This window comes from Sus scrofa, chromosome 8 (genome assembly GCF_000003025.6).
Source record: "Sus scrofa isolate TJ Tabasco breed Duroc chromosome 8, Sscrofa11.1, whole genome shotgun sequence".
In the NCBI taxonomy this organism is placed as follows: Eukaryota; Metazoa; Chordata; class Mammalia; order Artiodactyla; family Suidae; genus Sus; species Sus scrofa.
In genome coordinates this window covers 75680381-75704030 of record NC_010450.4, presented here as the reverse complement: position 1 = coordinate 75704030, position 23650 = coordinate 75680381, and the positions used below count along the sequence as shown (strand labels likewise).

Here is a 23650-nt window from a genome sequence, read left to right as displayed (position 1 = left end):
CCCTGACGGGCAGCACCTCTCCTTGTAACCCCCCATCTTTACAGCCCTTTTCATGCTTGTGATTACATCCATCCACTCAGGAGTGACTAAAAACTCATATTCAGGCTTACAAAACTACTCTGACCTATGCTGATAGTGATCCTAAGCCAGGGGTCAGCTTGAGGTGCAGAAAATGAACAAGGGTAGAGAATGGTGCCAGACGAATTCGTGAAATAGGAAAACTTACTTCAGGTGTGTAATTTCACATGTTGCTGTTCTTTGTACCTCTGAATTGAGCAGCAATTTTGGCAAGAACATCCCCTCTTAGAAAGGTAACAAAACTTGAAGGAAGAGTTTTCAGAGAGTAGAAAGAGATGTTTTCGGGGGAGTAAAACAACATAGTTGAGATGGAAGTTGTAACTGGAATGAATACTGGTTGCCTGAGTTCTGCTCTTCATTTCAACCCTTGAATTTATGAGTTTGGTAATGTATTTCTCAACCCACCGAAAACATGCCAGTGTGGAGTTCCCGTCGTGGCGCAGTGGTTAACGAATCCGACTAGGAACCATGAGGTTGCGGGTTCGGTCCCTGCCCTTGCTCAGTGGGTTAATGATCCGGCGTTGCCGTGAGCTGTGGTGTAGGTTGCAGACGCGGCTCGGATCCCGCGTTGCTGTGGCTCTGGCATAGGCTGGTGGCTACAGCTCCGATTCGACCCCTAGCCTAGGAACCTCCATATGCCGCTGGAGCGGCCCAAGAAATAGCAAAAAGACAAAAAAGAAAAGAAAAGAAAAGAAAACATGCCAGTGTGAGTAATTATTATACAGGATGTGAGGTCTTAGTGAATGAAAAGAAAATGTTTTCTGATTTACAGGGAATGAAGAGACTTTGTCTTTCTTTACCAACATCAGACCTGGATTATCTTTTAATCTCTATTTATGCATCCACATAAGATAGATCTGTATTCGAGTCATAGAATTTGTAATCATGACCCTATTATACATATATGAATTTTTGACATTTTCACATTGTACGTTTCCTTTTTTTTTCTTTTTTCTTTTCTTTTTTTTTTTTGTATTTTGTTTTTTTAGGGCCATACCCTCAGCATATGGAGGTTCCCAGGCTAGGGGTCTAATTAGAGCTACAGCTGCTGGCCTATGCCACAGCCACAGCAACACCAAGTCTGAGTCACATCTGCACCCTATACCACAGCTCACAGCAACACCGGATCCTCAACCCACTGAGCAAGGCCAAGGATCGAACCCGAAACCTCATGGTTCCTAGTCGGAGTCGTTAACCACTGAGCCACGATGGGAACTCCCACATTGTACATTTCTGATCTTAATAGGGAAATGAGAGGATAAGAGTCCTTCCTTCCTTACTTTGTGCTATTATTTTTTATTCCATTAAAAATATCTGTTTTAGAGAGTTCCCATCATGGCTCAGTGGTTAACGAATCCAACTGGGAACCATGAGGTTGCGGGTTTGATCCCTGGCTCCACTCAGTGGGTTAAGGATCCGGCGTTGCTGTGAGCTGTGGTGTAGGCCGGCAGCTACAGCTCCAATTAGACCCCTGTCCTGGGAACCTTCATATGCCATGGGTTCAGCCCTAGAAAAGACAAAAAAAAAAAACCCAAAAAAACTATCTTATAGAATATATTAATTATAAAAAATTACAGCATATTTAATAGACAATAGCTATGTAGGATAAATACATTATTCCATAAATATTTAGTTGTGATGGTAGAAAATCTTTTCCTGTGGAAAGCTGCCAAACTGCAATCAGAAGGAAAAAAAAAAAACAACCTGTTGAAGCCTGTATACCTATAGAAAGAATTTTTAGACTAACTTTAGTTCATACTTTTATAGAGAAATGTCCAGTTCCTCTTTTAAAATTCAGAACAGCTAAGGAATAACACTTTATTCAAATGGGGCGCTTCCACTTTCAGCCAAGAAAGAGTAGTAACAGCTTGGATTTATCCTTCCACATAAACACAAACAAAAATAAACATAACATGAAATAATGATTTTCAAAATACTTGATATCAATCAGACAGCAAAGGAAAGTGATTCCTAGAGACAGGAAACAAAGTAAGCTTTGCACCAACTTATTTTATTGAGAGAGTTCTTGCCTCAACAGATGGGAGTACTTAGCCCTAGACTGAGCTCTACTCTCAGTTCACCTAATAAACCATAAGAGCAAGTCTCGAAAGCATCAAACTATTGCAAAATAACTTAAACACATTCCAGACCAGAACTCAATAATATTTATAGGAGTACAAAAATATCCAGAACCCAGCAAGATAAAATTCATAATGTCTGGCATACAACAAAAAGTTGCCAAGCATGCACAGAAGTAAGGAAGACATGACCTTTAATGAGAAGAATAATCCTTAAATCAAAATTGACCCAGAATTGACACAGATAGTAGAATTAGAAGACCATAACATTAGGAGTTCCCATCGTAGTGCAGCGGAAATGAATCCACCTAGGAACCCTGAGGTTGAAGGTTTGATCCCTGGCCTCACTCAGTGGGTTAAGGATCCAGCATTGGCATGAGCTGTGGTGTAGGTCACAGATGCTGCTCGGATCTGGTGTTGCTGTGGCTTCGGTGTAGGCCGGCAGCTACAGCTCCAGTTCGACCCCTAGCCTGGGAACCTCCATATGCCGCGGATGCTGCCCTAAAAAGACAAAAAAAAACAGACCATAACATTAAAAGTTATTGTAAAAAGTATTCTGTATGTTCAAAAAGTTAAGTGAAATGTTGAAGATACAGAAACGACCCCAGTGAAACTTCTGGTGATGAACACACTACCGTCTGAAAAGAAAAATACACTGGATTGGATTAACAGCAGATTTAACTCCCGCAAGAGAAGGAATTAGTGTATTTGAAGACATAGCAATAAAAACTACCCAAAATGAAACTCAGAAAAAAAAATTTTTAATGGAAATAGCATCCATGAAGTAAAGGACAACTTCAAGTGACCTAATATATGTGTAATTGGAATCTTAAAAGGGGTGTATGTTGGGGGTAGAGCAGGGCAGAGGGGTTTCAGGCCAGAAAAATATCTGAAGAAATAAGTATCAGAAGAAGTAAAGACTAAGTTTTTACAGATTTTGAGTAAAACTATAAACCCACAGATTCAAGAAATTTAAATATGTAAGTAGTAAATAGCAGAGATCTTATCACTAAATCTAGAGAATTTTTTTACCCACTTTAACTTCATTCACCCCAAATCCCCTTTCACCAATGAGATTATTGTTTTTTAAAATGTGCTTTTTGATAATGAGAGGTTTCATGGGATTTGGCTATCATGTTATTGCAGAACAGATTATACTGGATTAAAGGATTATGAGTTTCACAAATTGATTTTAATAGGATTTGGTTCTTAATAGCATGGATATGGCACCCATATTACAACAGTCAGGCTTATCTCTGTCTGTCATGGCTTATTTTGAAACACTTTTCCTGCTGATAATAGCTATAATCCTTATGTTCATATAGACACAACTATATATTATCTCTTATTTCTCAATAATTATTGCACAAAAGAATCATATTTATTGATATCACTAAACAAATACTAACAAGATTAGTTGCAGATATCCAAGAAGTGAGAAAAGCAATAATGTGTTAAAAAAAAATGTTTATTTTAGCTACTCTGAATGCTACTTAAGTGAGAACAGATAAAATAAGTTTTAATGGAAACTGAATTCTCACAGCAAAGGGTTTGAAATGTAAATCTTGAAGTACTTAAGAAATTTTCTTAGAAATGAATACCTGGGTGTCAGTGAAAATGGTAGAGTAAGGACCTTTGAAAATCTGTCCTTCCATGAAAACTGGCAAAAATGTTGAAGTGTTTCCAGAATTCTAGAAACTAACTAAAGATTTGCCTATTCAAGAAAAATGGCTGAATCCCTGTAAGCAGAGCAAGCTTGGGGGTGTTTAACTTGCCCTATTCTCATCCCCTACTCTCCAGCTCAGCAGTAACCTCGAAAAAAATAATAGCCGTGCATTCTTGGTATCAGAGGGAATAGAATGGAGCTGGAGCTCTTTAAGAACCTCATTCCCAAAGAACTGTCATTATTTGGCATCACTAGTGGTTCCCTAAAAGGCACACATAGAAAGGGTTGTCTTTTTTTGACCTGCCTTGGAGTATGCCAGTCACTAGCAGCCTCTTCCTGGGGAGCATTTGTCTAAAACAATTACAGGCAAGAGTTTTAACGTCACAGCTATCTTAGGTGATGAATAACAGTTAAGGAAAACAGTAGAGTGACCAGAAAGCTTAAAAGGAGAGGCCAAAAGAGATGTTCATAGGTACCTTGAAAAGCCACATATTCCTGGAAACCTAGAGTGCCACGTGCATGCTGTGCACATTCTCGGGAAAGGCTAAGAAGGTCCTAATCCCCCACTGCTATCTGACCTTGATACTCTTGCAAGAAGGAAGTGACAGCTAAAACAGAGTTGTAAATTGATACTGCTAGCTGACCTTGATACTCTGTGCAAGAAGGAAGTGACTGCTAAAGCAGAGTTGTAAATTGTCTAGCTGAGTATTGTTGAAACATGCCCCAGCACATACGCACAGCCTTTTGGCAAGATTTGGCGATTTAGTCCAGGAAATCTCTGTTCCATCATTAGCTGACCAGTAAGCAAACTGACTAAAAACTTTAGCAGCCACACAGAACAAAGAATATAGACTTTACAGAATTAATTCAGTGAAATCACTAAACAAACAATAACTATAGCAAGTAGCAAGAACAACAATCCTGGGAAGATGGAAAAAATCTGATTTCCAGAGTTGTAGTATTATATTATTTAAAATGTCTGATTTTCAGAGTTCCCATGGTGGCACAGTGGAAAAGAACTCAACTAGGAACCATGAGGTTTCGAGTTCAATCCCTGGCCTCAGTCAGTGGGTTAAGGATCCAGCATTGCCATGAGCTGTGGTGTAGGTTGCAGATGCGTCTCAGATCTGGCATTGCTGTGGTTCTGGTATAGGCCGGCAACTGTAGCTCTCATTAGACCCCTAGCCTGGGAACCTCCATATGTCACTGCAGTGCGGCCCTAAAAAGACAAAAAAAAAAAAAAAAATTTAAAAATTAAAAATAAAATGTCCAATTTTCAACAAAAAATTTCAAGACAGAGAAACAAGAAAATATAGCTCATGCATGATCTTAAACTTGCAAGACAAAGACTTTAAATCAGCTATTTAAAATATGTTAAAAGAGCTAAAGAAAATTATGTCAATAAAGAGGTAGGAATTATTATGAGTGAATTAAACAGAAATTCTGGAGCTGAAAACTAATAAATGAAGTGAAAAATTCACTAGAGGGATTAACAGCAGATTTGATTAGACAGGAGAATCAGTAACTTGGAGATAGTTCAGTTGAGATAGTCCAGTCTGAGGAACAGAAATCAGAGTGCAGAGGAGTTCCCTGGTGGCTCAGTGGGTTAAAGATCTGGTATTGTCATACTGTGGCGCATGTTCAGTCCCTGTCCCAGGAACTTCTGCATGCCATGGGCGCACCAAAAAACAAAAGAGTGAAGAAACATTAACAGAGTCTCAGAGACCTCTGTGGCATGGTGTCTAGAGTGCCAACACACTCACAATAGAAGTTGCAAAGGGAAAGGAGAGAGAAGGGGGGGGCCAAAAGAATTGGAGCTGAAAATGTCCCAAGTTTGATGAAAAAACAATGTACACATCCAAAATCTTAACAAACTCCAATTAGAAACAACCTCCACACATGAATTATCATACTCAAATTGTCAAATAATAAGCAGAATCTTGAATGCAACAAGAAGTAACTCATCATATATAAGGAATCTTCAGTCAGATTAACAACTCATTTCTTATTAGAAGCCATAGAGGCCAGAGAAACTGGGGTGACGTATTCAAAGTGCTGAAAGAAAAAACTGTCAACCAAGAATTCTAAATCCAGCCATTTACAATGGCATCAAAACAAACTACTTAGGAATAAAATTAATGGAAGAAGTGCAAGAGTTGAACCGAAAACAAAAAATGAAATTAAAGACCTGTATAAATAGACATCCTGTTTTCATGAGTTGAAAGACTTAAATATTAAGATGGGAATACTCCAGATTGTTCTACAGATTAAATGTAAAACCTATGAAAATTCCAACTGCTTTTTTTTTTTTTGCAGAAATTGATGTTAATCCTAATACTCATATGAAAGTGCAGGAGACCCAGAACAAACAAAAGAATCCAGGGGGGAAAAAAAGTTTGGGAGACTCAAATTTCACAATTTCAAAACTTACGACAAAGCTAGAATCATCAAGGCAGTGTGGTACTGGTATGAGAATAGACAGAATGAAACACAGTTGAGAGTTTGGAGAGTCCAGAAGTAAACAGGGTTTGGAACAAGGCTGCCCAGACTATTCAGTCAGGACAGTATTGTTTTCAGCTAATAGGGCGCAAGGGTTATCTCCATGCAAGTGAATCGACCTGGCTTCACACACATTATAGACAAAATTAACTCAGGTGGATCAAAGACCTAAACTCAAGAGCTGAAACCAATACAACTCTTAGAAGAAAACACAGATGTGTATCTCTCTCCTTGGATTAGGCAACAGCTTCTTGGGTATGACATCAAGAGCTCAAGTGACTGAGAAAAAGATATATTTGACTTCATGAAAAGTACATTATGGGAAATGTACTCAGCAGAAGTGAACCCGACTGGTATCCATGAGGATGTGAGTTCGATCCCTGACCTCCCTCAGTGGGTCAGGGATCCGGCCTCGTCATGAGCTGCAGTGTAGGTCACAGACTCGGCTTGGATCCTGCGTGGCTGTGGCTGTGGCTGTGGCCTAGGCTGGCAGCTACAGCTCTGATTCGACCCCTAGCCTGGGACCTTCCATATGCCATGGGTGCGGCCTTAAAAAAAAAGTGCATTATCAAGAAAGTGAAAAGAAAACCCACTGAATGGGAGAAAATAGTCGAAAATCCTGTATCTGACAGGATTATCCTGTCAGTGTTCAATATCCAAAATATATATTTAAAAAACTTTTATGGGAAGTTTCCGGCTTGGTGCAGTGGAAACAAATTCAACTAGGAACCATGAGGTTGTGAGTTAGATCTCTGGCCTCGCTCATTGGGTTAAGGATCCAGCATTGCCATGAGCTGTGGTGTAGGTCGCAGACACAGCTTGGATCCTGTATTGCTAGTGGCTGTGGTGTAGGCCAGCAGCAATAGCTCCAATTAGACCCCTAAACTGGGAACCTCCATGTGCCACAGGTGCAACCCTAAAAAGACAAAAGACAAAAAAAAAAAATTATGACTCAACAATTTTTTAAAAAACTTAAACATAGGCAAAGGATTTGAATAGACATCATTCCAAGGAAAATATACAAATGGCCAATAAGCATATAGAAAGATGCTCAACATCTTTAGTCATTAGGGAAATGCACAACACAAAAAAATACTACTTCACACCTTTTAGGATAGCTATAATTAATGCAAAAATAATTTTTACGAGAATATAGAGAAACTGGAACTCAGATTGTGATGAGATTGTTAAAATGATGCAGCCACTTTGGAAAACAATTTATTCCCCAAAATGTTGTACATGTAGTTAACATTTGAGCCAACAATTCCAATCCTAGGTATATACCCAAAAGAAGAAAACATGTGCACACAGAAGTTATTAAATTATTCTTATTGGTAACAACAGCCCAAAGGTCCATCCCCTGATGAGTGACTAAACAAATGTGGTATATCCATACAATGGAATATTATTTGGCAAAAAAAAGGAATGAAGTATTGATAAATGCTGCAATTGACAAACCTTGAAAAAAATTATGTTAAGTGAAAAGAAGTCAACATATATGGTTTTATTTATTTTATTTTATTTTATTTTATTTTATTTTATTTTATTTATTTATTTTTTTTTTGTCTTTTGTCTTTTGTTGTTGTTGTTATTGTTGCTATTTCTTGGGCCGCTCCCGTGGCATATGGAGGTTCCCAGGCTAGGGGTCGAATCGGAGCTATAGCCACCGGCCTACGCCAGAGCCACAGCAACGCGGGATCCGAGCCGGGTCTGCAACCTACACCACAGCTCACGGCAACACCGGATTGTTAACCCACTGAGCAAGGGCAGGGACCGAACCGGCAACCTCATGGTTCCTAGTCGGATTTGTTAACCACTGCGCCACGACGGGAACTCCAGTTTTATTTATATAAAATGCCCATAATAGGGAGTTCCCGTCGTGGCTCAGTGGTTAAGGAACCCAACTAGTATCCATGAGGTTGCGGGTTCGATCCCTGGCCTCGCTCAGTGGGTGAAGGATCTAGCATTGCCTTGAGCTGTGGTATAGGTCACAGACATGGCTCAGATCCTGCATTGCTGTGGCTGTGGTGTGGGCGGGCAGCTACAGCTCCAATTTGACCCCCAGCCTGGGAACCTCCTTATGCTGCAGGTGTAGCCCTAAAAAGACAAAAGACAAAAATAAATAAATAAAATAAAATATCCAGAATAGGAAAATCCTTTGACTCAGAAAGTAGCTATGTGGTCTCCAGGGGCAAGGGGGAGGAGGAATGTAAATGACTCCTAATAGGTATGGGATTTCCTTCTGTGTGATAAGAATGTTCTGGAATTAGGTAGTGGTGATGGTCGTACAACCTTGTAAATACACTAAAACCCACTGAATTATGCACTTTGTTATTTAAGTATGGCAAATTCTGTGGTATGTAAGTTGTATGTCAATAAATAAATAAATCTGTAATTATGAATAATATTTATGGCCAGTTGATCATGGCATTGTTAGGTGTGGTGTAGATTAACTTAAAAGACATAATGTAGATATGGATACACTTAATAGCAAGACGTATAATTACATATTAAAAAAGTACTGGGAGTTCCCGTCGTGGCGCAGTGGTTAACGAATCCGACTGGGAACCATGAGGTTGCGGGTTCGGTCCCTGCCCTTGCTCAGTGGGTTGGCGATCCGGCGTTGCCGTGAGCTGTGGTGTAGGTTGCAGACTCGGCTTGGATCCTGCGTTGCTGTGGCTCTGGCGTAGGCCAGTGGCTACAGCTCCGATTCGACCCCTAGCCTGGGAACCTCCATATGCCATGGGAGCGGCCCAAAGAAATAGCAAAAAGACCAAAAAAAAAAAAAAAAGTACTTCCTCTTACAAGGCTACTGTGTGACCATTAAAATTGTATTGTCAGGTTTACTGTGGTCTAATAGATATACACAAAAATGTTAATTATTAAACTTTAATTATTTTATCCTCTTTTGGTGTCATAAATTGTTTGTGAAACATCTCAGTTAAACTTATATGTTGTCTTTAAGGAGCAAGTACAACAATAATAGACATTTAGACTAGTGTAACTACAGCTATCTAAAATTCCCTTGGGAAGTTGAGCAGGTTTGTAAGATAGTGTCACTATTTGACTATTTGAACTTTTTTCCAAAGCCATTTTATTAGTATAATTTTTGTTTCCTATTAAAAAAAAAAAATGAGGGGGTTCCCATCGTGGCTCAGTGGGTTAAGAACCCAGCATTGTCTCTGTGAGGATGTGGGTTCAATCCCTGGCTTTGCTCAGTGGGTTAAGGATCCCAAAGTGCTGCAAGCTGCAGCGTAGGTCAAAGGTGTGGCTCAGATCTGGCGTCCCTGTGGCTATGATGTAGGCCAGCAGCTGCAGCTCTGATTTGATCCCTAGCCTGGGAACTGCCATATGCCACAGGTGTGCCCATAAAAAAAAAAGAGAGAATCTATAGACAGATGAAGATGTGTGTGTGTGTGTGTGTGTGTGTACACAGTTTTGTTTTGTTTGTTTTCTTCTTCAGGTCAAGCAAATAAAGTGGCCAAAGAAGCAGCTAACAGATGGACTGGTAAGTATTACAATGGCACTGTTGAACCAGTCAAGCTCTTTCACACTTACCATGATAAATGCACAGTTTTATTTAAGAAAACACATTTCTGGAAATGAATGTATTAATCACGTTTTTATATATTAATTATTTCAGTTATTTAAGGTTATTTTTAAAATCTTATTAGGAGTCATTTTGTAACATTTAAGACATTTTTTAAAAGCAGTGATTACTTTCAGTTTAATTTTTGTGTAACTTTTCCCAGATAAATCACTTGGGCTGATTACTTAACCTTCATATATATTAATGCAAGATATAACTTTGAGAAATTCATGGAACCCTAAAGATATGTCTTCTTGCTCATAGTAATAATTACCCACATTTGTTAAGGGTTGACTGTAAGCCAGGCGTTGTAAAGTATGTCCATGGTACATTCTATCTCCACAGTAGCCTTGTGAGGTACATAGAATTATTATCCCTTCATTATACAACTACAGATGTGATAAATTCATTTGAGTAATTAAAAAAATAATAATAATACAAAAAAAAAAGAATTATCATCCCTCCTTTTAGCTATGACACCGAGGCCAGTAGAAGCCCACAGTCACGCAGGTGCTAGCTAGTGAAACAAGAATTAGATTTCAGAGTCTAAGCCCCTAACCACTACATGCTACCCCCTTCTTTGTTTACATGCTTTCATATAAATACCTCATTAATCCATTTGCCAGCGGATACACCAGGGATATTCTAAGAAATGGGAATTAATAAAGCAGTATCGGAGCTCTCGTCGTGACTCAGTGGAAACGAGCCTGACCAGCATCCATGAGGACGCAGGTTCGATCCCTGGCCTTACTCAGTGGGGCAAGGATCTGGCATTACCATGGGCTGTGGTGTAGGTCCAAGACGCAGCTCATTTCTGGCAATGCTACGGCTGTGGTGTAGGCTGGCAGCTGCAGCCCCGATTTGACCCATAGCCTGGGAACCTCCATATGCCGCGCCTGCAGCCCTAAAAAGACAAAAAAATAATAATAAGGCATTATCTATGTGTCAGAGTTTAGAGGAAAGTTAATAAATAATGATTTTTTGTGCATTATACAAGTATGATTATTATTGTTAAAACTTGTGTGGAAGTTACACTAATGTTTTCCCAGTATTTAATTTTAAAATAATGGTAACTGAACGTTTCCATCCTGGTGAGTCTTTAATGCCTTCACATGTTACGCATCTTCATCCTGTTTCTGGGAGAGATGCAGAGAGATGCTGAGATGCAGAAAGCTTAAAGTAGCTGCTTGAAGTCATGGGTGATTAGTCACTAAAAGAACAGGGGTTTGAGCCAGGCTTCCCCGATCTCATGTCTAGGCCTCTGTGTTTCACAAAAAGCTCAAGAATCATTTTTCCTTGTGTATTTTAGAATTAAGTAGATTGATAAAAATTAATATAACTGGCCTTTGGTTCCTATAGAATTGCAGTCTTTTTGATTTCCTATTTACGAAGTTATTTCCTAAATATAATGCTTTAGTAATGAGGAGGGTAAAAATAGCAAGCTAACATTAAACAAAAAAGAATAATGAAATGTGTGTCCAATGAAGTATAAATAATAAATACAGTGATATGTAGCTTTGAGAAATATAGAAAAAGTTTTTGCTTTTTTTTTTTTTTTTTTTTTTTCTTTTTTCAGGGCTGCACTCACAACATATGGAGGTTCCCAGGCTAGGGGTCAAATTGGAGGTGCAGCTGCCGGCCTAGACCACAGCCAAAACGACTTGAGATCCTAGCCATGTCTGTGACCTACACCACAGCTCACAGCAATGCCAGATCCTTAACCACTGAGCAAGGTCAGGGATCGAACCCAAGTCCTCATGGATACTAGTCAGATTTGTTTCCACTGAGCCACAATGGGAACTCCGAGAAATATAAAATTTTTGAATGAGAAAAAAGGCAAATAGATCTTTAGGTTAAAAATAAGGCAAGAGGTAAGAGTTCTCTTGCAGTGCAGTGGGTTAAGGATCTCATGCTATCACTGCAGCTGCTTAGGTCGCTGCTATGGCATAGGTTCAATCCCTGGGCAGGAACTTCCATATGCCATGGGCATGGCCAAAATAATAATAGTAATAAAGCAACAGGGAGTACCTTGGTGGCACGGTGGGTTAAGGATCTGGCGTTGTCTCTGCAGTGGCTCTGGTCAGTGCTGTGGCACAGATTCAATCCCTAATTCAGGAACTTCTGCATGTGTAGGTGAGCGAAGGAAAAAAAATAAGAGTCACAAAGTGATTTCCTCCCCTTAACAAAGCAGCTCAGCAAACAGTAAGAGCAGGCAGCCTGCGTATGTGGTGGGAGAAAGCTGACTTTGAAAGGAATCCAGGTTGTGCTTCTTATTTGCCATGTGACTTATTGAACCTCTCTTCATCTGCTCAGTGTGGCTAATACCCACCTCACATTTGAGGAGGATTAAATAAGACGGAGTGTAAGCCCTTTTAGCACACCTTTAGACACAAAATACCCCCCCTTTCCCGTTCCCTTAAAAAAAAATCTCAGAGTTCCCGTCATGGCGCAGTGGAAACGAATCCAACTAGGAACCATGAGGTTGCGGGTTTGATCCCTGGCCTCGCTCAGTGGGTTAAGGATCCGGCATTGTCGTGAGCTGTGGTGTAGGTCACAGACATGGCTCGGATCTGGCATCGCTGTGACTGTGGTATATGTAGGCTGGCAGCTACAGCTCCGATTCGATGAGCTGTGGTGTAGGTCACAGACTCTGACTACCATCCCACGGTGCTGTGGCTGTCTGTGCCTGTGTCCCTAAGGGTCTTTCCAGTGCATGCCCCTGGTGTCTTAGCGTCCATGTTTCCTTTTCTTATAAGGACACCAGTCACATTGGATCGGGGGTCACCCTAATGGGCTCTTTTTAACTTAGTCACTTCTTTAAAGACCCCATTTCCAAATCCAATAACATTCTAAAGTAGTCCATGCCACATATGAACTGGAAGCAGGTGACGTAATTCAGGCATTAATACTCCAAAAGAACCCCTCATTTCATTATCACAACTAACACAGTACTTGAGTCTTAGAGAATACTCACCCAGAAAACTGCATACCGTTATTTTTCTAAATTTATAATACGTATTTATTATAAAGATGGTATAAGCACATTAAAGAGAATGTTAGAAAAAGATAAACCTGCTGCCGTGGCACAGCAAGTTTAACGATCCAGCATTGTCTCTGTAGTGGCTTGGGTTGCTGCTGAGGTTCGGGTTCTATCCCTGACTCAGCTCAGTGGGTTAAGGATCTGGCTTTGCTGTAGCTGTGGCACAGGTCACAGCTACAGCTTGGATTAGATACCTGGCCTGGGAACTTCCGTGTGCCATGGGTGGAGCCAAAGAAAAGATTCCCCTTCCTTAAGGGCAGCCCTGGCAAGGAGCACGTTGGTCCCTCCTCGCATCCCTCACTGCCTGTGCATGGACACCCTTCCAGGCGGTTAGCCGTCTAGATTGCTTCATTGTTCTCTTCTTTTACTCTAGATCTGATCATAAACCTTTGTACACAAGTTCGTTTTATTTCCTTGGCATAAATCCCTTTAGATAGATGTAACATTTTTTCAGGGGTAAAATGCGTTTTAAATTACCTGTAGAGGACATTGAGAATACATCTGCTACTTGCTTAGTCTTGAGTGAGGAGCACCTCCCCCACCCTCCCTACCCCACCCCCGGCCCTTCTCCTGGGCCTGACTGTCTGGAAGCTGTTACTCTATGGTGGCAGGTGGGGTTTGGAGGAAAGGTGTTCCCTTGGGAATGGGAGCTGCTCTAATGCCTCAGGCACCAGAACCCTGCTCTGCTGTGCAAACATATGTGGAAGAGGCACCCTTACCCTCTCCCTGTCTCGGGCTTATTCTTTAAGTCAGCTATTCTTTAGTGGCAGTGGATTTATTGAATTTTTAAATATGAGATCTGTTTATTCAAAATATTCATCAAATATCTTCTTCTGAAATGAATTGCCATTACTCTCGAAAATGCAGAAAACTCCTTATTTTGCTGCCTCTAAAGGTAATAAATGTTCAAAAAAAGAATGTAATTATATTTGAAGTGTTTTATGATTGCATTTTCAATTCTCAAAAACATTTGTCAATCTTCTCTATAGATAACATATTTGCCGTAAAATCTTGGGCCAAAAGGAAATTTGGGTTTGAAGAAAACAAAATCGATAAAAATTTTGGAATTCCAGAAGACTTTGACTACATAGACTAAAATGTTTGGTCTTGGTAAAGGATCTGTGTGCTTGTGAATGTGTACATTTTTTTATTTTTATACAGTTAAATGTACTGAATTGTCATTTACCTGTAATTGTGTTTATTGTTTTATTCATTTTAAATAAAGTATAAAATGTAGATGTTTTTCACTCCTTTTGATCAATCAAAAGCAGGATCAGAGCCGTGTTCCCTCCGTGTTCATCAGAGTGGGGGGTTGCAGGTAAAACCACCCACCTGTTAGGCTTACCGGTAACTTTCTAGAGATCAAGGCCATCATTACATGACGTTTTTTAGTTTCATTCAAATATTAAATATTAACAACCAACGGTACCTTTGAAGTCTCTATTATACACATCCATCCATACACACATGCTTGGAAATAATCTCAAAATCCCTAATAGCTGCTTTATTATTTCTCAGTATATAGTGGAAAATGTGTGTGATTGATTCTCGGTATACCACATCATATTTGCACATTTCCCCACAGAAAAAAACACAGAAAGTTGGTGTTCCTCAAGTTGAGAGTTAGGTAGTAATTCCTCAGACATGAAAACGACTTTCTTTTGAACATTTGATGCCTGTCTACTGTAAAGCACAAGCACGCGGCCCTTTGTCCCGATTTATGCATTTTTTATAAGCTGACATAGCGCTGTTGGTATAGTGCACATCACCGTCTAGAGTTCAGGCATTTTTTTTTCCCAACCATCTGAAAAAGAGTCAAGTTAAAAATAATGTGTGTCCTGTTCACTTTGTTTCAGTTCAGCTTAGGTATTTAGAGTATTTGCAAGTCTTCCAAGACAAACTTAAAGAAAACACAAATCAAAACTAACGTGTGTAATGGCCTTTATACACGTGCCTTCATTTTTGTTCACACGGGCCCATTCTGCTATTCTTTTAAGTAACTCGAATGAGGTAGTCCTATGTCTGAATGACCCAGGCGGCCTCCACAGGCGTTCGTTAGTGAATGTGGCCTTTGTCTTGCACGGAGCGCTCAGGGCCTTCTTCATCGCTTCCTGGATGTGGGCCTGAGCGTATTGGTCCACCTTTGTTTGTTCTTGAGGCTGGTTTATGTTGCTTTAGGGCAATAGCTCTTCTCACAGGAGAAACTATTTGATGTAAGAGACAAAGGACAAAAAATAAAAACAAGCCTTTCCTTAGTACACGAATTGTGGGAATTAAAAATTTCTCAGGGAGTCAGGGAGTTCCCGTCCTGGCTCAGCAGAAACGAATCTGACTAGGAACCATGAGGTTGCGGGTTCGATCCCTGGCCTTTCTCAGTGGGTTACAGATCTGGCGTTGCCATGAGCTGTGGTGTAGGTCACAGACACAGCTCGGATCTGGCGGTGCTGTGGCTGTGGTGTAGGCCGGCAGCTGTAGCTCTGATTAGACCCGTAGCCTGGTAACCTCCATAAACCGCGGGTGCAGCCCTAAAAAAAACAAAAAGACATAAATAAATAATTTCTCAGACCCAGTTTGCTATTTATTAGAAAAGATGCTTAGAGAGAAGGTCTGGATGTTCAAACAATAAGCCATTTCTAATGATCCTTATCTATCCCTAATCTGTGATTCTAACAGAATCTTTTAGATTCAAAATACAAAGATCTAGGCAACTTTATTTAGGCAACTTCAAAAATGTTTTTGAACATTTTATGGGACAAGCACGAGAATGACCGAGATGGAGTCTGTTCCTAAGCTAGCCAGTGGTCGTGGTACCCTTTTAAGCCAGAAATGTAGCGTGGGGTCTGGTTTATAGTATTTGCCTATTTGTCAATACTCTCAGCGTACGTAGTCAACTACAAATTACAGACATGGTGACGATGCAGGATTGGGAAAAGATGCTCAGTAGCACAACTATATAGTATTTCTACCGTACAAATATAGTAGATGTAAATCTCGAGAGCATAGATAATGGTAAAATGTAAAATAATTAGGGAGCGCTGGGTTTTTTGTTTTTTTACCATTTTTTTTTTTGTCTTTTTTTGCCATTTCTTGGTCCGCTCCCGCGGCATATGGAGGTTCCCAGGCTAGGGATCTAATCAGAGCTATAGCTGTCAGCCTGCGCCAGAGCCACAGCCACTCGGGATCAGAGCGCCGTCTGTGACCTACACCACAGCTCACGGCAATGCTGGATCGTTAACCCACTGAGCAAGGGCAGGGATCGAACCTGCAACCTCATGGTTCCTAGTTGGATTTGCTAACCACTGCGCCACGACGGTAACTACCCGTATTACCATTGTTTTTAATGTAATATAGCTCATCATAGTTTTTGTGGTTCGATCTTAATGGTGGCTGGATTTAACAGCTGGTTTGCTGTGAATTAATGATTGGCTTTGCCGACTCCAAGAACATCAGGTTCTTAATCTTGAAGAGTTGCTTTAGGGAGTTCTCTGATGGCCTAGCCAGTTAGGGCTCCTGCATTTTCACTGCTGTGGCTCTGGTCACTGCTATGGCACAGGTTCAATCCCTGGCCCAGGAACTTCCACATGCCGCAGGTATGACAAAAAAGAAAAAAGAGGAAAAAAGAGAGAGAGAGAGAGCCTGAAATAAATGTTGCAACTCTCATTAAAAAAAAATTAAATTAAAAAAAAAAAAGAGCTGCTTTTGAGTTTACTCTTCTCTGAAATTACAGATACTGATTAAGAAGCCTGGGGCCTTGGTCCAGCCAAACTGCAGGTAATCTTCAGGCCAGGGTTAGTTTTGTTATTGATCTGAAGACCAAGAACATCTCGGGTAGACCTAGAGTCAAATTACTAGTGATCCACAATCAAATTTGATTCAATAAATAATGTTATAATCAATACTCCCAATATTTCTTCAATGAATTGTAAAGTTTAGCAGGGGTTTGAGAGCTGATTTCCATCTTATCAACTTTCTTTGTATGTAGTTATTTTTTAAATCTCACTCTCTTATTTTTAAAGGATTCTAGGAAAAAGATTTTACAGTCTTCTGTTAAGTTTTACAGTCATTCAGGGCCAGGTCAGATCACTGAAATGGCCTTTCTGAGGTTGGGCCAGGACCAAAGCAATCCATAAGGATGGATTGGATATGACTTTCAACTCTGATGTTTGCTACATTGTTAGTCTAACAGGATTATAAAGTTCTTGGCCTGTCTCAGAAATAGAAGCTATTATCCTAAACTTTATCAAACATGATTCTCTCTAAGGGGTTAGAAAAGGAAATGAGGATGGCTGGCAGCCAAGAAGCAAGAATCACCCTAATAATTCTTGAGCAGAAAAATCTAAATTGTAAATTTGATAGTACTTTTTTTTTTTTTTTTTTTTGAGAACATGATTGCCGTAAAATAGAAAACATTTTCTAGCTAACGTGTCATTTGTAAGAGCAGTTACAGTGTGACAGATATTGGGAAGGTGTCTCAGGATTATACATAATCTCCCTTTCAGGATGTTCTGCCTGAATATTGTCTATCTACCGAGAGGAAAATGGACTGCGTTAGGAAACGACCCATTGCGGTGAATTATACTTTTCCTAGCTCGATTTTTTAAAAAGTATTTGCAAGGGATAGAGGTCAGGAAATGTGGTTTGTGGTTGTCTTTGGAAGCACTCATTGAACCTCAAGGCTAATGACCTCTCTCTCTTTTTTTTTTTTTTTTTTTTTTTCTTTTTACGGTGTGTGGAAGTTCCCAGACCAGGGGTCAAATCAGTGCTGCAGCTGTGGCCTACACCACAGCAACACCAGACCTGCCACGGCAACACCTCTTCCGAGCCAAATCTGGGACCTACACCACAGCTTGGCAATGCTGGATCCTTAACCCACTGAGCGAGGCCAGGGATCAAACCTGGGTCCTCATGAGTACCAGTCAGGTTCATTTCTGCTGCACCCCAACAGGAACACCACTAAAAAATTTTTTTGTTTGAGTTTGTTTTATAATTAATCTCTGAGGTTTTCCCGTTATCCTATCATATCTTCAAATAGACATCATTTTAATTCTTTTCTTATTCTTATGCTTCAAATGGTTTTACCGAATTGTGTTGGAAAAGACCACTCATAAAATTGTAGAGGAGATAGAGAATGTCTCTGCTTGTTTCTGACCTTAGTAAGAATGCCTTTATAATTCTGAATTAAGTAAAATGCTGACCATTTATAATATATAATTGGTCAAGTATTAATCTAATTAATGTATAACTAATTAGTCTAATTACTCCTATTTTCTCAAGAATCTATATAAGGAATGCTTGTCAGAGGGCTTTCCCCATCTGTGGAGACAGGCATATGATCTTTCTTTTAAAGTCTATTAAGGGAGTTCCCACTGTAGCACAGTGGGTTAATGATCTAGCTTGTCTCTGTGGAGGTGCTGGTTCAATACCCAGCCCAGCAAAGCAGGTAAAGGATTCATTCAGCACTGCTGCAGCTGCGGTGTAAGTAGCACCTCTGACTTGGATTTGTTCCCTGGCCCAGGAATTGCCGTATGCTGCAGGTGTGGCCAAAAAAGGAAAAAGAAAAAATAAAATCTATTAATAAGGTGAATGATATTAATATCTTTCCTAACACTCAACTATCCATACATTCCTGGCATAAAACCTACTTGGCCATGTGAATTATTTTCTTAACATGATGTTAGTTTATTAATAGTTTACTTGGAATTTTTGCATCAATATTCATAAATGGTACCGGTTTATAATTTTTTCTTTATGGGCTGTCTCTACAGATTTGGGTATTTGTGTTATCAATGTTGTTCCTAAACATTTTTATTTCAAAGTTTTGTATTAGTTTTTATTTTATTTTATGTTTTATTTTTTTGACTGGTGCCCGAGGCTGGGCCAGAGATCGAACCTATGCCAAAGCAGTGATAATGATGGATGCTTAACCTGCTGAGCCAGCAGGGAACTCCTGTATCTGCTTTTTTTTTTTTTTTTTTTTCTTTATTTTCTTTTTTTTAAGGCTGAACCCGAGGCATATGGAAGTTCCCAGGCTAGGGGTCGAATCAGAGCTGCAGCTGCCGGCCTACACCACAGCCACAGCAACTCGGGATCTGAGCCATGTGTCCTGCAACTCACACCACGGCCCACAGCAACTCTGGATACTGAACCCACTGAGCAAGGCTAGGGATCGAACCCACATCCTCATGGATCCTAGTTGGGTTTGTTAACCGCTAAGCCACGAAGGGAACTCCTCCCTGTACCTGCTTCTTAAAAAAGATTTCAAAGTCTTCTTTCATGTCATTTGCTCTGAAACAATTATGTAACACTGGGACTACCTGGGCTCTAAAGATACTTACCTATGATTTTAAACAAGAACAAAAACAAAACTTCAATCATTCTGTACATATGAATCCATGCTATTTTTGTTTTCTATTTAAAAGTTCGAAAAGTTCGCTTTACTTGCTGTGTTAGTTCTTCATAAATGAAGAACTAGAATTGATAGACATTCGGTTTGTTTTCAGCTGCATGCTATTTCAGACAATAGCTTCAAAGAACATTTCTGAACATATCTGCTAGCACATTTATGAAGTTCTGAAGATGAATTCCATGACAATAAAAGAAAAACAGTCCCTATTCATGAAGAATTCATCCTCTAAAAAGGATATAAGAAATATAAGACAGCTGAATTTTATAGAAAAGAAGTGAGAAGGTAATGACTTTGAGGACTTTCTAAATTGCCTTTTCCATGGCTTTTCAGAAATGAATTCTGAGAGTTCCCTTCATGGCTCAGTGGTTAATGAATCCGACTAGGCACCATGAGGATGTGGGTTTGATCGCTGGCCTTGCTCAGTGGGTTAAGGATCTGGCATTGCCCTGAGCTGTGGTGTAGGTCACAGATGCAGCTCGGATCTGGTGTGGCTGTGGTATAGGCCGGGAGCTGCAGCTCCAATTCTACCCCTAGCCTAGGAACTTCCATATGCCGTGGATATGGCCCTTTAAAAAATAAATAAATAAGAAATCAAAGTAATTTTTTATTAAAAAGATTTTATTTTTAAAAAATGAGTTGGGAATCCTATCAAAAATAGATTTGTGGGGGGTCCCTTGTGGCTCAGGATTAAGGATCCGTGTTGTCACTGCTGCAGCACGGGTTCAATCCACATGCTGCAGGAATGGCCAAAATAAGAAGGATGACTGCTTTTCAGCTAGACTTTATTAATGAAGAAGACAATTTTAATTAATGTTCAGGTATCTTTAAGTTAAGGATTAGCTTTTAAAAGTTAAATCCCAAATGCTTTCTGAAAAAACCTCTCTAAATTGTACTTTACCAATTTGGAAGCTGGATTTGATGCAGAAAGGGCAAGTTATTTTGCAAGCCTGAACCAGAAAGCATCATGTTTCTCATAACATTTTGAAAAGTAACCATGGGAACTTCTTACACATTTAAATTGAACAAATGTGTAACTTTTTTCTGTCCAGTTGTGGTCGTTACTGTGTTTAAGGAGACATACTTCTTGCTTTCATGTATTTCCTGTGTTATGTGAGCTCCAGAAACCCACACCTGACTGAGTTTAACTTGCTTAGCAAGTTTCCATCCGAGCAGATTTGGCTTGATTCTGAGGACAACTAGAACAAATATTTTGCCTTTAAGGACCCTGATAAAATCAGTTTGTATTTACAGGGATTGAAATGGCTTGTTTTCAACAAATAAAAATATAATTTTAATGACAATAACTTTATTAATGGATCTAGAAAGCTAACATCTTTTTTTTGGAATGGTGTCAACACTTGACGTAGCACAGCTTCAGAAAATAAAGTACATAGATGTCCAAGTTATTTTGCGAAACCGTAACTGAAAGTGCTCTAAGAGGTTGCTTAACTTTTCTCATATATGGACAGAATGTTTAGAAGCAGTATGTATTATAGTGCAATAGAGGCTATGTTATAATAAGATCATTTAAAGAGTACGGTGGCTGGAGTTCCCGTCGGGGCACAGTGGTTAACGAATCCGACTAGGAACCATGAGGTTGCGGGTTTGATCCCTGGCCTCACTCAGTGGGTTAAGGATCCGGCATTGCCATGAGCTGTGGTGTAGGTTGCAGATGCGGCTTGGATCCTGCGTTGCTGTGGCTCTGGCATAGGCCGATTCGACCCCTAGTCTGGGAAACTCCATATCCTGCAGGAGCAGCCAAAGAAAAGGCAAAAAGACCAAAAAAAAAAAAAAAAAAAAAGAATACAGTGGCAATGTTGGAACAAAATGTATCTTGAAGGGTGAGATGATCTCCCTGCGAGACAAAAGCTCCTCGAGGCACATCGATTTTTCATCTCTATAGGCACAGAGCACCTCATATAGTGTTTGGCACAAAAGAATGACAATTTCATAATCCCCTGCCTCAGATGGACGCTCAGCGTTGCTCTTCATGGCTTTTACTTATCGCCACAGCTGGCCTTGGGCCAAAAGGCTCCACAGCAGCTGTTAGCTTCAATCAGCTTTTCCTCTCAGTCCCTAAAACTATTTCAAACATTTGCCATCGGGGCCTCTCTACTCAACCCTACTTTCCTCAGTTTTCTCTATTAAAAAAAACAAATTTTTATATTTGAGCTCTTTTAACGTAATCTCAACCCCCAACCTGCCCCCACCAGGTATATGCACATCTGTGTAAGGCAACGTCTCCACCGCTGCCCGTGACCCAGCTCCCTCCTCGTTGCTCCAAGACCTCGCTTCATTCCTCCTCTTTCCCTCCCGTCCTGCCTTCCTTCTTCCTCTCTACTGCTTCGTCTTTCCTCATATCGTCTGCAGCGTGTCATCAGGCTACAGGACCAGCTAGAATAAAGAAATGGCTTTCCTCCCCCTATAGGCTCTTACCCTCGGGCTCCGCAAAGTTGTTTAAGTCGTCTTTGAATATTATTCACATTCACTTTTTCTCCATTCATAAAATCATTTGAACATTCACTTAATAATCTCGTACTTGCCGGGCTTATCTTGGATGTCGGTAGAGAGATAGATGAGTGTGCTAGTCCTTGCTGCAGAGAAAGCTGATTAAATGAGGCAACACACAAACAGGGAATTATAAAACTCTGAAGAGAAGTTCCCATCATGGCTCAGCGGGTTAAGGACCTGACATTGTCTCTCTGAGGATGCAGGTTTAATCCTTGGCCTCACTCCGTGGTTGAGGATCCACAAGCTCTGGTGCAGCTCACAGACATGGCTTGGATCCAGCATGGCTGTGGCTGTGGCTGTGGTGTAGGCTGGCAGGTGCAGCTCCAATTCGACCCCTAGCCTGGAAACGTCCGTATATCAAGGGTGTGGCCCTAAAAAAAAAAAAAAAAAAAAAACCTCTGAAGAAAGCCAAGGCGAGGTGCATGCAGGTGTCATGGTGGAGAGGAACATAGCCTCACCAACCTACCACCTTCTTAGGGTTTAGGTCCATAGAGAGAAAACTAACTCTGGGTGAGTCCATCTCTAGAATTACTGTCCCTATGCTGAGTCCCAATTCTTGATATTTAATAAATACACAGTGGGAAACACCATTGTACTTTAATAATAAGCATAATCATTAAAAACGTAAGAAAAAATGTGACTATATTATTGCTATCAAAAATGTAAATATATGACTGCTATCAAAATTTCTACTTTGAAAAACTTACGGTTTCCAAATGAGACAGCTTGGGGGATAGGGGGGATGCACTGAGGGTTTGGGATGGAAATGCTATAAAATTTGGTTGTGATGATTGTTGTACAACTATAAATGTAATAAAATTCATTAAGCAATTAAATAAATAAATAAATAAATTTCTACAGACCATATGCTACTTTTTTTTTTTTTTTGTCTTTTTAGGGCCGCACCCATAGCATATGGAAGTTCCCAAGCTAGGGGTCCATATGCTACCTTTTAATAAAGGGGGGAAATAACATTTTTATAATTGAGTATACACACACACAGCTGAAAGGATGCACAGGAAACTTAGTAGTAGTTACCTATGTAAAAGGGAGGGATTTTTTTTCCTCAATTTTTTTTTATAAATTTTATTTTTGGACTGTATATTTATTGCTTGTTCAAAAAGCTGAATTGCAGCAAAGAAATCCTAAAGGAATCTGCACCATTTGGCCCCAACTTTTCAATCATATTTTCCAGCTCTCTGCAACATGAATCCAATTAGGCTAGTCTCGTCTCTTGATAAAGAACCAGTAGCATGCACTCGTTCCTCCTGCTCATCTGAGCTCTTCATCACGCATGTCTTCTGTCTAAACCCTATTTCTTCAAGGAGCCACTCAAGTCCAACATCCTTCATGAGGCCCCCGTGACAATGCCAGCTCACAGTGACCCCCAGAAGCCATTGCACTGCAGAAGGAGGTGTGTCCGCTCGAGGGGCATCAGCCATCAGCTTCTCTGAAACGTTACCTAAATGATGTTCCTATCTGGATGTCTTGTATCCACTGGATTCCCAGCTCCTCCTTCCTTGCATCATCCACATATAAATAAAGGCTTAATATTTCTTGAATCAGTTAATCCAGTCCATTCGCTGAGGGGGAGAATTACTGTCTTAATTAAAACCGCTGAATGAAAATAAACAAGAGCCCATTGGAAATGTTCCCTAAGTCCCTGGAAAACAGGACGGATTTGGATCAAACAAGCTTGAGTTCAAGGGCTGGCTCTCACTGTGAAATCAGGCATCCCTAAGCCTTTCTGTCTCCCCCTTTTTTAATACAATTTTTTAAAGGT

The 23650-nt window shown here is 40.1% G+C and overlaps 1 protein-coding gene across 5 annotated transcripts in view; it reads left to right on the top strand.

Moving 5' to 3' along the window:
- Positions 1 to 23427, top strand: part of MND1 (meiotic nuclear divisions 1) — a 75208-nt gene extending 51781 nt beyond the window's left edge. For 2 of the 5 annotated variants that reach the window (XM_003129137.6, XM_005653580.3), the window contains 2 exons: positions 9785 to 9829; positions 13940 to 14186. In XM_003129137.6, the coding sequence (XP_003129185.3) occupies positions 9785 to 9829; positions 13940 to 14046 (152 nt within the window). In that variant the 3' untranslated portion in view covers positions 14047 to 14186. Of the gene's footprint in view, positions 1 to 9784; positions 9830 to 10536; positions 10674 to 13939; positions 14187 to 16677; positions 16704 to 23192 lie in introns of those variants that run through there. The other 3 variants (XM_005653581.3, XM_005653582.3, XM_013998091.2) reach the window with 3 other exon arrangements.